This window comes from Lutjanus erythropterus, chromosome 6 (assembly GCF_056507025.1).
Source record: "Lutjanus erythropterus isolate fLutEry1 chromosome 6, fLutEry1.hap2, whole genome shotgun sequence".
Taxonomy (NCBI): Eukaryota; Metazoa; Chordata; class Actinopteri; order Lutjaniformes; family Lutjanidae; genus Lutjanus; species Lutjanus erythropterus.
This window is the reverse complement of record NC_139322.1, coordinates 18,626,347-18,640,666: the sequence shown is the minus strand read 5'-3', so window position 1 is coordinate 18,640,666 and position 14,320 is coordinate 18,626,347. Positions and strand designations below refer to the sequence as shown.

Below are 14,320 nucleotides of genomic sequence, written 5' to 3'. Positions count from 1 at the left end.
GACCGCATTCTTCGTCTGTCGAACCCGCCGCGGCCGCATCACGCACAGGTTCATGGACTTTTGACTGGGCTGTTTTAACCAAACATCTTCACCCTAAGGCACGGTATAATTCTCATTTAACTGTCATCCATGAGATTCTTCAGGCTTACCTTCAAGTGCTTCGTCGACTGCTTTTGAATCTCCTTTGTCAACGGCTCAACTGACTGCGGCGCCCTGTGAATTTTTACATCTCTTAGCTGAGCTGAGGGTCTCCAACGTGTGATAATCTTAAAAAAAAAAAAACTGCGATTTTTTTTTTTAAATTTCAAGAAGGCGAAATAACAAACTCAGAAAATCAAAAAAAGACAACTGGAGCACTGCATTACTGTGGCTACATCTCTGTGTCTGCCTCTGTGAGCCCCGCCGGCCGGGTGCCTTTTCAGCCAGGCACATTTATTAAACTTCAGCAGCCCCTGGCCAGCAAACCGACAGCCAGCCTGCTGCCTTTTTGAAAGAATAACATTTATTCTCGTGCCGCAAGCTATTCGACAACATGTCTCCTGAGTTGGAAGAGAACAGCCCAGGTGAGTTTGATATGTGACCTCCACTGCCTAATAATGCCGTATTATTCTTACCATGCTGATGAATAAGAGCATCCCTGCCTCAGCCTTTGACATTATTCATTATGAGAGCAGCACCACTCCAGCTGCACTTCACCTGCCTCTCTCTGTATTTCTCACCAATTTACATACACTTAAGGATATCTAAATATACATCTCCCATCAGAGCTGACTCAACTGCATTTTGAAGCTTAATATGGTGCTGAACAGGTGCTACTCCTGGTGAATACAGGAGATACTCAATGCTAAAACAAATTATTTTCAATTTTTACCTCAGTGTCATCAGAGCATCATTTAGGCCTCTAAAATTAGGTGACTTATATGTACTGTTCATACATAAGTCTGATTCCAAAGGAGACCTATTGAGGGTTATATCCTTAACACAGAAAATATTTATACTCAAGAAAAACTGATTTTTTTCCCCCACATTTATTTAGAGCTGGAATGATGAAACCAATTAGTTGTCAACTATTAAATTAACCACCAACTATTTTGATAATGAATTTAACACTTTGAGTAATTTGTTAAGAGAAAAAAAAGTCAAAATGGTCCAATTTCAACTTCTTAAATGTGAATATTTTCTGTTTTTTTACTCTTCTATGACAGTGATTTGACATTTGAGGAAACACTGATGACCATTTTTTCAGCATTTTCTGACATTTAATAGTCCAAACAACTAATCAATTAATCGAGAAAAATAATCGTCAAATTACTTGACAGTGTAAATTAATGTTAGTTTCATCCTTAAAGGCATGCACTGTACATACAAAAGTCTGTTTTGAAAGGAAAACTGAATATTTAGGGCTATATTTTTGTCATAAACCACATTTATACCCAAGAACACTATAATTGTTTTCCCACATTTCAAAGGGGCTATATGTAGAGCTGCAGTGATTAATCTTTTAGTTGACAACTATTGATAACTGATTAATTTGAGTAATTTTTATGAGAAAAAATCTAAATACTTTGATTCCAGCTTCTTAATTGTGAATATTTTCTGTTTTCTTTACTCTTGTGTGACAATAATATGAATATTTTTAAGTTCTGGACAAAACAAAATATTTGAGGAAGTCATCCTGGGCTTTTGGGAAATACCAATCAACATTTTTCACCATTTTCTGACATTTGATAGACCAAACAACGCATCGATGAATTGAGAAAATAGTCCACAGATTAATTGACAGTTAGACTCAGAATCAGTTCACTTGTAAGTAGGTTTCCACAGTTTGGTGTACTGTACTGGAGCATAAGAACAAGCAAGGTAATAAAAATATATAAAGATTAAGGTAAGTACTGTGAGTTAAAACAGCAGCATAAGTAAAAAATTTGAAAAATCTGACTTGTCAACATAAAAAAAATGCAAAAAATCTATAAAAATATAAACAGTAGTAACAATATGCGCAAATATGGCTGTAATTCAATAAGCCATGGAGCTGTGCAGGCTTATGCAGGAATGAAAATAATCATTACTTGCAACTCTGGACTTATGTACTTACTGTGCATACATCAGTTTGTTTCCAATGGAAAGCTGAGTATTTAGGGCTCTATTCTTGACATAAACTAGGCTATACTTATACCCAACATTAGATTTTTTTCAAATCTCAAAAGCTTTATAAGCATGGGACGTTTGCATTGCCAAAGCAGGTGTAGCATAAATTCAAACAAAAAAACAGCAATATATATTAAGTTATGCAATATGTAAGTAATAAGTGCAATATGGACACTGGTGCTTTCACAAAATATTGACACAATGATATATTTGCTAACTTATCATCTGTAATGTGGGATATAATGACTTACTGGGTAAAAGAAAGTAATAGAACAGCTAGAAAACTCTGGTAAGTCCAGAAAAGTATATCACTTTACTGTAATGCAGCCTTTAAAACCAGGCAACCAAGAATTAGGCTGTATCACGTTTTAACGCTATCTAAAATCTAACCCATTATCTAGTGTCGTATCACAACATAATATAGATATAGTGCCCAGTCCTATGTATCTTCTTATTAAGTTGCTCCATAGATGCTGACATCCTTTACCTAGCCTGCTCTTTTCCCCTCCACTGTTCACACTCCTCCTCAAACTGCTCTGATCTGGATTCAACTGCCTTGCTTTGGATCCAGCACAGAGTGGTCGACCGATATCATAGAATGGCACTAATAAAGTGACACGTTGCTTTTAGCTGTGTTTGAATGTTGGTCGTGTAAGCGTTCGATCAGTGATGTGTATGTGGAATAGAGAAAATGAAAGCTTTGAGGGTGACAGAGGAGCTTGTTGAGATGTACCTTGAAGCGTGTCTCTGCTGTGTTGTACCGCAGCACACTAATCACTCTGTCTGCGAGACGGGCAGAGAGAATGAACATCGGGGGAGGGCTTAGTGATGACAATACGACTGCAACATGATTTTAGCCTAAATATTAACCCTGTAAGGGCAGTTTTAACACAGTAAAAATCTTGTAAATTCAGCATTTCACCCCTGTTACGGCTTAGTGAACGTTTGTAATAATTGGTTCCGATCGTGCTGGCGCTGTATGGCAATGAATGGAAACCGCATAGTCTCCCTTTTCCATTCAGTGCAAGTCTGGTCCAAGAGACTGTGGTTCATCTTTCTCCAGTGCTGACGTGTGATGTGACGATGTGAATGCATATACTTTAGATATTATATTAGATTTTATTATTGTTACTCAGATATACTGATTCTTATCTGTTTCCTTCCATCTGACCCTTCCTTGTACATCTTTTCCTGTCCAGGTGAAATCAGTCTCCCCCAGTTAGAGGCAGGGGCCCTATCCGAGGAGGAAGGCAGCTCAGCTCGCCCCCTTGTGCCTGTGCCTGGAGCGGGCCCAGGGTGTGGTGAGGGCGGAGGGGCCGGCCCGCCGCAGACCCAGGACGGGTCTACGGCTGGGACTGGGAATGGGGCTGTGGCAGTACCAGCGGTGGAGAGAGAAACCTGGACCAGACAGATGGACTTCATCATGTCCTGTGTGGGTTTTGCTGTCGGTCTGGGCAATGTGTGGCGGTTCCCTTACCTCTGCTACAAGAACGGTGGAGGTGAGCTTCAGGAGCGCTGTGTAGTTGTTGTAGCTTTATGTGTTATGAATGCACATAAATGAACACCGTTGTAATGAATATATCAGGTAGAGCTGCACAATTAATCGAAATAGTAACCAAATCACAGAAGCTGCAGTTTTTTGAGAAAGGAAAACTCATTATAATATAGCTCTGTACTGCTGCAGAGATGCCTTAACTTGCAAATATTGTTCTCCAGAGACGCAAAAACATGTTTGTTTGGTACAGACCCCAAAAAATGTCAAAAATGTTCAATATTATTATGATTTTAAGTATTTCTGTCAGTAAAAACGAAAATTGTGATGCAAAAATGACCATTTTTACCATGACATGCAGCCTTAACCTAAGGAGTGTCACTTTAAAATCTGAGGCCCAAATTAGTCCTCAAAATTGACAGGGATGTGACGATACCAAAAACTCATGATACAATAACACTATGACAACAAGTCCATGATTTTCATCACAATATTTAAAAAAACAAAGAAGAAAAAACTTTAGTAGTAAAGTAGTAAATCTGATGTGTCAAGTAAAGGTAAAGTTAGGCAGTCATGACCTAAGTTAGACCTAAGCATGTGCAAACAGTCTTCTTGCTGATGGTCTCGTTTGCTTATGTAAGTCATATAGAGGCATCAGTATTAAACAGAGACTCTTTGTAGTACGTTTAGTAATTCACTTTTCTGCATGTCAGGAGATGCAGTCATACCCTTGCAGGTTGAACAAAATGGGGCTCAGCACACGGCCCTGAGGTTCACCTACACGAAGTATGTCATCTGCCACAAACACTGCATCAGTACATTTCGGAAATATGCAAATATCAGCAACTTCTCCTTTTCCCGTGTGTCTGCCAACCCCAACCGTATCCAGTATCCAGTAAGAGAGGGTGGAACTTGAGTACTGAACTTCAGCTAGTTTTATTGTGGCGAGTGATCGTGCTGACTAGTTCAGCACCATTGAAATGTGATGAAATATCTTTCATAGGAAACAATAAAAAGATTTAGGGCTGCTGTTATTGAGTAATTAGAGTATATATACATGTTCATTAACTTCAATTCAGGTTGTTTATTTGTCACTTTCACATACAGAGTGTACTGGAACAAAATGCCATTTATCACAGGTCCATGGGATTAATATAGAAATATAAAAATAGAGAAAAGTAAACATACAAAAATATAATATAATATAAACACATAAATGACACAGATATTGTAATCAGTTTTGGTTGATTGTTGAGTCTCCTTACCAGTGGCAGATTACATATGTTTTGGACTGGTCACTTTCACCTCAATGAGTGAATGAAATGGGGGGGTTGTAAAACTTTTTCAACACAAGTCCGAGTTGGGATCAATACTCAAATATCTATTGAGGTAAGTGGCCTTTAAATTTTGAGTTTTCTCAGTTTTTTTGTTCTTTACTGTGTTGAGTCTCACTCCCACATCGTCAACTGACATTTTGGGAATGAGACTCAACAATCAACTATCTTACGGATATTATGGATCTTATCTAAGTTATTATTTTGAGCTCAATGACGCCAAAAATAAACTGCCAACCTCAGCTTTAACTCAGTTTATAACACTTTAGATGAACTCTGACAGTTGGTAGGACTGCAATTAAAGACAGCATGGCGAGACATAACACTGTAACAGTCATAATAGGTGGGGAGAGCAGGGCCTGTGTGGCTGTGAGCACGTAGCTCAAAGCCGTGCCCACCCACGTGGTTTCAGTTTATTTACTGTATTTATTACTGCTTCACAGACAGATTTAGCAGTACAAAGTGTCCTACAGTTCTCCCACAGCTCTCCAACTGGCATATAAGGTTATTTTTGTTGTTGTACAAATTTCCCTCTATCCTGTCTTTTTTCATTCATGCAAATTTGTCCAATAGTAACCTGTCCTGACAGTAGCCTTGACTTCTCTTATCTGTGCCCTACCCGCTTTGCTATTTCCTTATGAGGTGTTTCATTGAAATAAAACTGAAGGTGTGTGTGTGCATGTGTGTGTTTGTCTTAGTCCAGCCCTCCCTCTCCCTCATGTGTATGTGTCTTGTGACCCGTGCCTCTGATACCCACCTTCTGGTATCGTATAACAATGGCCTGCCTCACACAGTCCACCCCCTGTGCTCCTGCCCAGCACTCATGTAGCATACAAAGGTGCTCTCTCCCACTCACCTCCTGATAAGGAGGCATATGGATATGTCACACAATAACCGTCCTGTGACTGTGACTGCGCCCGTCCTTCCTTCCCCTCAGTGTCAGCACAGTCACATCCACCACAGTGTTTCAGTTTACGTCTTTGACCGACCCAGGGTACACCTTGTAACAAAACAACGTTATCAGATAAGGGCTGGCACTGTTAGTCACAGCTGAAAACAAGGACGCACTCCACTGGAGACGCTGCTAGATGTATGAACTGTAAATGCATGGAATTAATGCTCCGCAAATCTCGTTTATTTATTTATTTGTAACTCAGCTGCTAGGCCTCATGTGCCTCAGTTATGATTAGAGTGGCTTTACTTAAGCCTATTAAGGATGCAGTTCCTCGATGATTTGGCCAATATGTTGGGGTATGTCAGCACAAGCATTTTCATTCCATTCACGCCTCCCATTGCATCTCTCTCCTGTTCTCTCTCTGTCTCTCTCTCGCGCTCTCCCACCCCTTTCTCTTTTAGACTCACGCTCACAAATGTTTCCTTATAAGGCTACAGCCCTCTGCTCTCACAGAATGACATAAAGAATGATGGACTGAATGAGGCACAAATTGTCAATCAATAACTCTGTTGTGGAGACAACCAGGTCGAGGCCTCGTTGTGTCATTTTTGTATTTGTTAGACCTCGTCTACCACAGTGTTGTCCCAGTTTTCCTGCCTCCCTCTCCTGTGATGTATCCATCTTTCCCTCCTTTCTTCTTAGCCTCTCTCTGCTCTGCGTCATAGCTGGTCATGTGACTCCCTCCCATCTGCGCACTGTGGTGGCATCACCCACTAATGTTATTACTCAAAGCAGATCATTGCAAGTGGATATTGTGACTTAAATGTGTTATGCCGCCTTTTTTTTTTATATATCTTTTTCTCCTGTGTGTCCCTGATCATGTCAAGCTTCCCTTACAGTATGATAATCCAAAAGGAGATTATGTGGTAACACTGTATTTGATGGATTGTGCATAAGACTGCCATTACACTGTCATAACCATGTCATGACACCCATCATAAACATGAAGGAGTCTTTATGAATGTATATGACTGTTGTCATTAAGTGTCATTTTTGACACTTTTATGTGTCAAGTTTGACATTGTTGACATTGTTTGAAATGTCTTTGGGTGCCAAATAAGTGAATGTCTGTTTATTAGTCGTTAGAAATCTTTATCTAATCTTGTACCAGGCGTAGTTGTTTATCACGGTTTAATTGAGCAATATGTTAATGGGATCTGGCAGGCGGTGAGGCAGGCAGTCAGTTGACTCAAAGTCCAGAGTGTGTATTTTGGAAGCAGTGGGCTTTTGTTTTCAGACTTAACTTTACATTGACAGGCAGCTGACACTTATAAACAGCTGATCAACTTACAGTGGAGGACTTGTCCCCTGTTATTGCTAATTTACCATGTTCTTTGTTTACAGAGTCGGGGGGGGGGGCTGTGTGAGCTAGCCTACTAGCTCACACAGCAGACAGTGGTTAGCCTGTTTGTGCAACAAGTAAACTAGCTAACTGCTTTCTATCTGTCAGGTAACTCTGTAAGCTAAATCACCTTGGTACTGTGGTCTGCTGTCAAACTGGCCTTAAAACATTTAATGGCATCTTTATGGCAAGTCCGAATGGTACCAATTTAGTTAAAATTATGTCAGGAAATATTTCATGACACTGTTACAAAAGCATTTGACAGTGTTATAAAACTAAATGACACCTTTATGTCCAAGTCCAAAAGTGTAAACGTAATTTATTTTACCAACCACATATGACAGTATAATAGACTCATAAAGCTAAACAGTTTCTCTAAAGGAGCAGTATGTAGCAATTGTGTGTCCAGAAGTTAGTGCAGTAGTTCAAATAGCAAATTGGAAACATACTTTGTGTTAAATAGGTTAAAACCCTATTTAATATATAGTCTATAGTTGAAGCGAGTTGCTTCTCTCTGCCCCCTCCTCTCCAGACTCAGGGAAGCTCAAGCAGACTGCAGGAACACTGCAGGAGCGCAGGACAAGCACACTATTGTAATTCAATATAACAAGTGACAGTGAGCCCTACACTGTAAGTTGATCAGCTGCTTATGACTGTTAATTGTCTGTCAATGTAAATTAAGCCTGTTATCCTGAAAAACAAAAGCCTAATTCTCTTAATATACACACTCTGGAGTTGGGGTTGGCTGACTGTCTTACTGTCTGCCAGACTCCTTTTACAACCTTTTATAAACATCCATTCTTTCTAAAAGATTATTAATGATATCCTAGAACTCATAAACAGACACTTATTCGCCCACATTCTGCATTTAATTAAAATGGGCAAACTAAAACAGTTATTCTGGCCCAAAATAGACATTTCAAAGGAGGACACTGTGGCTGTGGCGTTGTTTTCAGAGAGGCCAGTATTTCAACTTACCATGTTTCCTGAACCTCTGATGACATATCATGGCAATTTTATGATTTATTACAGTAAATATATTACAGATTTCTCCTCTAAGTTTGATAATGTCATGTTGTCATGTCAAAAACATTGACAGGTTATGTTGTCTTGATTAATGTCAAGCTGTTGTAACAAAGACATTACTGGCTTTATAAATGTCAAGTTGTCAAAGACATCAAATCATTTCACCTTTGTATCAAAAATGACATAATTGATTGAACGACACATAATGACAAGAATCATTAACATTAATAAAGACTCCTTCATGTTCATGACAGGTGTCATGACAGTGTAATGACAGTTTTATGCACACCCCATCAACTAAAGTGTTAATAGTTATCAACAGAAAACACTTAGCACAAACCGATTGCTAACAAGCCAAACGACTACTAATCAAAATGAAACAAGTCCTAGATGTCTCTGTCAGGACTAATAACTCCTCCATGGAGCTTTCAAGTTCAAGGACAATGCTGATGAAAACTGCTCAAACACTTGTGGAATGGGAGACGATGCAGTTATCTCCCACATACACTTTCAATGCATCTCTTATCTGTGGTCTCGTCTGTCCTCCTCCCTGGCTTTCGCTCTTTTGCCCTTTATTGCTTCCTCCTCCTCTCAACTGTTTCTTGTTGTGTCGAGTGTTTGATTAGTAAAAGCCATACCAATGTTTGTGCAGCTTGTGTCCTTAAGAACTTGATAAACATGACTTTTACCTCATGTTTTCTACTGTTAAAGTGTTGCTCGTATTAGACATGAAGGTCTTAGTGAGTCTGGTTCTAAAAATTAAGAGATAAAACCTCACCATTAATTTGAACATGAACAGCTAAATGTGAGTAGCTTAATTATCTCAAGCCTTGTAGATGTTGATGATTATTACACTAATTTTCATGCTAACCTATTTCTCCAGTTTTCTCCATTTGAAAATGAATGAAGGGATGAATGAATGAATCTAACTAACCAAGATCGATCACCAACAAATTAAATGTTCTGACTCATATTTTCATGTGTGAGTCAAACTCTATTTAAGTGTGGACAAGGGCCATACTTAGACCATAAAATCTGTCTGACCATGTAATCACAATGTATCCAGCTTGAGACCTTTGTTGCACGACCCTTCCCCATAAAAAATACTTAAAATACTAAATAATTAATATTTGCTACCAATTTCTGCTTCCCTATTAGCACAAAGGTCAGGTTAGTGGACCATTATAATTTGTATCTCTTAATTAAAATGATTGACATACAATAAAAACACACTTGTCTAGCAAATGCGACATATGACATTAAAGTCTCAGAATAACTAAATTAAAGTTATCTTTTTAAATGTAACATGTTATTCATTTACTGACCATCTCATCCTTAGACAACTGCTATTTGAAGCATAAAGAATGCCAAATATGTGACGTGGCTGAGCGTGATTACAAGGATGTTATTGATTCGATACCATTATTAGTCATGCGTTTGGTTGTGTGTGTCCATCTGCATATCTGTCCACGACTAATCTCGCTTACTACCAAAACCATCACCTTAATGTTTTTTTGTGCACATTGATGACCAAGGATCTTTTGTGGTTGCGATGATTCACATTTTTAAAAGCTTAGTTTAGTTTAGTTTAGTTTAGTTTAGTTTGGTTATTTTTAATTGTAACAGAGCATAACAAAAAAAACTGCTATAATCAAAATTGACACAATTTACATAGAATATGTATGGATACAGAGAACAACACAAAGCAGTTTCAAAGGTTTATATGATGATATGGGTAAGAGTCCAGGATTAAAGCAACCAGGAAGGACCAATCAGTGGGATTGAACTCTTCTTTGTTTTGGAGAGGAGAGGGAGGAAGGGACGAGCTTAATTTTCTGTGTTGTGTTACAACAAAATGTTTAAAAACAAAAAAACAAATTCTTAATAAATTTAGTGTTAAACAGTTTAAATTGAGAAGTGTGGACTTAGCGTCCCATTTATTGTTTCCTAATTAAGTTTATACAATTAGGCAAACCCAGGACACACAGTCACAATACTTTTACACTATTTTATGCATGTTAAAGAAAACTGAGACTATACTATACAAAAACACTGATCAAAACTTTGCAAATCTCCACTGGTTGCATCTGGCAGTTGTGGTGGTATTGCAGAAGGTACTTCACCATCCGTTGCCTGGCAGAGATCAGCTCTCCTCTAAGAGCACTCTTCTACTTCTTGTTATGTTACTGATAGGGAAATAAACCTCTCAAATACTGTAGTAATATATTTCCTGTTAAATGTCCAAACTTTGCTAATGCTCGTTTTTGAGTTATGCTGAAGGTTCGGCCAATCAGTAGAAAGTGTTTCCCAGTATACAGCAGTGTTTCAACATGCCCGTTACTTCAGATACCATATGATGAATGTGACCATGTGATGAATACGTGTGTTGCAGGGGTTTTCCTGATCCCCTACTTGCTGATTGTGTTCATCGGGGGCATCCCAGTCTTCTTCCTGGAGATTGCACTGGGACAGTTCATGAAGCAGGGAGGGGTCTCTGCCTGGAACATCGCACCCCTCTTCAAAGGTACCTATCTCTGTGTAACACATTGAGGAGACATTTTTATTTTTTTGAAAAAGGTGTCCCAACTTACCGCCTCTGTCTCTGTCAGGTCTGGGCTTGGCCTCAATGGTGATAGTGTTCTTCTGTAACACTTACTACATCATGATTCTGGTGTGGGGTCTCTACTTTCTCTTCCACTCCTTCACCAACCCGCTGCCCTGGGCCACCTGTGGACACCCCTGGAACACCCCCAACTGTACACAGGACTTTCGCCGCGCCTGCCACAACCGCAGCGCTGCACAGATGGCTCTGCCATCATCTGCTGCCGCCCCCTCCAACCTCCTCTCCTCCACATCCCCGTTGAACCTGTCCTCAGCCCAGCTTCTCCTCAACAGCAGCTGCACAGAGGCTGAGGGCATGCGCTCTCCAGTCATCGAGTTCTGGGAGTATGTCATGGAGATATGTCTTATCTGGGAATTGTCATGGAGGAGTTGAGCAGTGTCAGCAAGCTTACAAAAGAAATTTTATTATCAAAACTTAAAGCTGTACAGGTTTGAATATACTCATCTACTGCCAAATTGAAAATTTGCACCCATCTATTTGCACCTGGGTACGGAACTACCTGATTATGTTTAGGAAGCAAAACCACTTGGTCAGTTTATGATACAAAACTACTTGTTTAGGTTTAGGAAGGCTATGTATACCTGGGTGTATGTAGCCACATTGGCTATTTCACTCTGGGTGCAAATAGCATCTGCCTTAAATTATAATGGTCTTAACAGTGTGCTGTTTGTGTGCATTCTATTTCTAGTCATGTTGACTTTTATACTGATCATTCAGATGTTCTTTTATTTCAGTCACAAACATTTATTTTGTTTTTCTGGCATCTATATGACATGTACAATGCATATGAAAGCCAAATATGACTTGCAAAATATAATTCAGATTACAGTGATCCTGTCGAATTTGTTTCGGTTTAATGGGCACTCTGTTGTCTTCTTCCTCCTAGACGTAAAGTGCTCCGTCTCTCTGGTGGGCTGCATGAGCCTGGTGACATCAGCTATGAGATGGTACTGTGTCTCATAGCTACTTGGATCATTGTTTACTTCTGCATGTGGAAAGGAGTTAAATCTACTGGCAAGGTAGAGTACAATTCATAATTTTTAATGTTACATGTCACTGTTTGGGTTTATGGAGTGCAGATTAATGGCTACAGCTTAAAACGTTTACTGTACGTGACATGTTACTTGCCACTCTCGGGTTATGCAGTGCAAACTAATATTTGCATGGCTTCATGCAAAGGTTTGAATAATTGCAGCACTTTGCCCTTTGACCTTAAATCAGCTTTGGTATAGAGAGAGGATCAGTGTCTAGACTGAATCACATATGAACACAAAAATAAGCACACATGTGTATTCTTTGAACGTTTCCTAACATGTCCACTTGTTTTTTTTTCTCTTTTCTCACGTGAATTTTTGTATATGTACAGCTTAATGGCTCAGTAAGGCTGTAATCTTTAAATAATCCATAGATCCTTGTTATACTGTACATACACATTGTTCAGAGTGACTTTCATTCAGTAGTTAAAATAAGATGCCCTTTCTTTATTCTTATGTGTGTATTCTCATACATTAGCATAATGAATGCATCTTTATTCTGTAGCACATGGAGATGTCTGTGTTTGCATACTTGTGTCTCAAGAGTAGCCAAAGCTCATAGCGCAAGGGAAAAAAAATAATGAAGGAGATTGAGCCGACCAGCCAGCTGTAAGCCGATTAGTAACTTTCCACCATGTAGATGTTTGAGAGCTGGAAAGGGGCTTTTCTGCCCATGTTCACCCTAGATCAAGGCAAATATGTGCTTTCTTGCTACTTTGGTCTTACCATACTGATTTAGCAGGGGACTTGATGCTTCTACTAGGTAGCGGGGGGCGGCTTTCTCAGCATAACTTGACAAAAAATACCTTCTGAAAAGGTCTGCCAAAAACCCCTGCTATTGCAGGAGGTTTACAAATTGTCTGGCTTTCCATTTACAGGCTACCTTTTCTTCAATGTAACATGACAGGGCCCATTACACGTCTACTACAGGAAGGACCTAATGGGCTTCTACTTAAGACTTGAGTATTTGCAAAGCAGGTAATTGCTTAATCAAAGTGATAAAAACATACTTAGGTCCATAGCTGATGGACCATGTTGATAAGCACTAAACTTTTCCAGCTAGTTTGCTAAATTCATCATATAACTACATTTTCTATGTACTTACTTCATGTAATTTGAGGAGTTTAAATGTTTTAAGGGTGTACTGTGGAGTTTTCTACTTTCACTTAATGCAACTTCTAATGCATAACCCTCAGACTTCACCTCCCCACCCCATGTGTACTTTACAAATTTGTTCCTACAGTGTTTAGAAGTGTACTTCACAGCTCTCTTTTTCCATCTTTCTGTAGGTTGTCTACTTCACAGCTCTGTTCCCCTACCTGGTTCTGGTCGTTCTTTTGGCCCACGGAGTCACTCTACCTGGAGCTTTAGATGGGATTGTTTACTACCTGAAACCAGATTGGTCTAAACTTGGAGAAGCGCAGGTACAACTTAAGCATAAGCCGCACATTTCTGTGTAGCAGTATATTGTAAATAAGCATTTAAGAAACACAGGTCAACAGATTGTGAAACATTGCTCAGGTTATTCCATTTGTGATAGGTGTGGATTGATGCCGGCACTCAGATCTTCTTCTCCTATGCCATCGGACTGGGCGCCCTGACTGCGCTGGGCAGCTACAACCGCTTCCATAACAACTGTTACCAGTGAGTTCATACATATTTACATAAATAAGTTTTCTTTCACTCTGTCTTTCAGTCTGTTAGAGCTGCCCTCTACAAGCTGAGTCGTAACATCAGTCAGAGACCGTTCAGTCGGCTGAGATTCTTCAAGTCGAGTCAGGGTGTTTTTTGCACAGGGATAACATTTCAATGAAGAATTATAAATACAGGGAGTCATATAAATATCTTTTTAAATTGCTGCAGCAGGCGTCTTTGCTAAAAAAAAATCCACATGACAGCATGCACTTGAGGTTAACTGATGAAAAAAGGTAAAATCTGTGGTGGACTGGTAGGTAAATAAGTTTTGGTTCTTGTGTTTTTAGCTGTGTTATTGTGCACAGCATTGCATTAGCATGATACGCTGCAAACTTTGCAAACAGTCTGAAAATCAATCAAAAACAACATGAATCATGATAGTGGGAGTGATCATTTCTGCATCACAATTTTTATTTTCACTAAACCTTTAAACTTTTTTCTTACATCTGGAGAACAAGATTTCTTCTACGATCTGAATGTAGCACTTCATATTGCCATAATATTGATATACTGGATTTGATATATAATTGTCCAGCCCAACAGGACACACATTTTTACATTCTCTGACTGTATAAATTTGATGTTTTCACATCACGAATAATGAAGGAATGCATTAAAACCTGAGTTTTTGTATTCAACAATCAAATCTGATGCGACTGAGTCAGATACAG

The 14,320-nt window shown here is 39.2% G+C and overlaps 1 protein-coding gene across 1 annotated transcript in view; it reads left to right on the top strand.

Annotated features, from left to right (window-relative positions):
* Positions 1-473: 473 nt before the first annotated feature.
* The window catches only part of LOC146325141 (sodium- and chloride-dependent creatine transporter 1), a 29,961-nt gene continuing 16,114 nt past the window's right edge, over positions 474-14,320 (top strand). Inside the window, exons 1-7 of the mRNA XM_084720979.1 lie at positions 474-563; positions 3,348-3,647; positions 10,690-10,821; positions 10,907-11,243; positions 11,807-11,939; positions 13,244-13,378; positions 13,495-13,598. Coding sequence (XP_084577105.1) covers positions 533-563; positions 3,348-3,647; positions 10,690-10,821; positions 10,907-11,243; positions 11,807-11,939; positions 13,244-13,378; positions 13,495-13,598 — 1,172 coding nt within the window. The 5' untranslated portion in view covers positions 474-532. The remainder of the gene's footprint in view (positions 564-3,347; positions 3,648-10,689; positions 10,822-10,906; positions 11,244-11,806; positions 11,940-13,243; positions 13,379-13,494; positions 13,599-14,320) is intronic.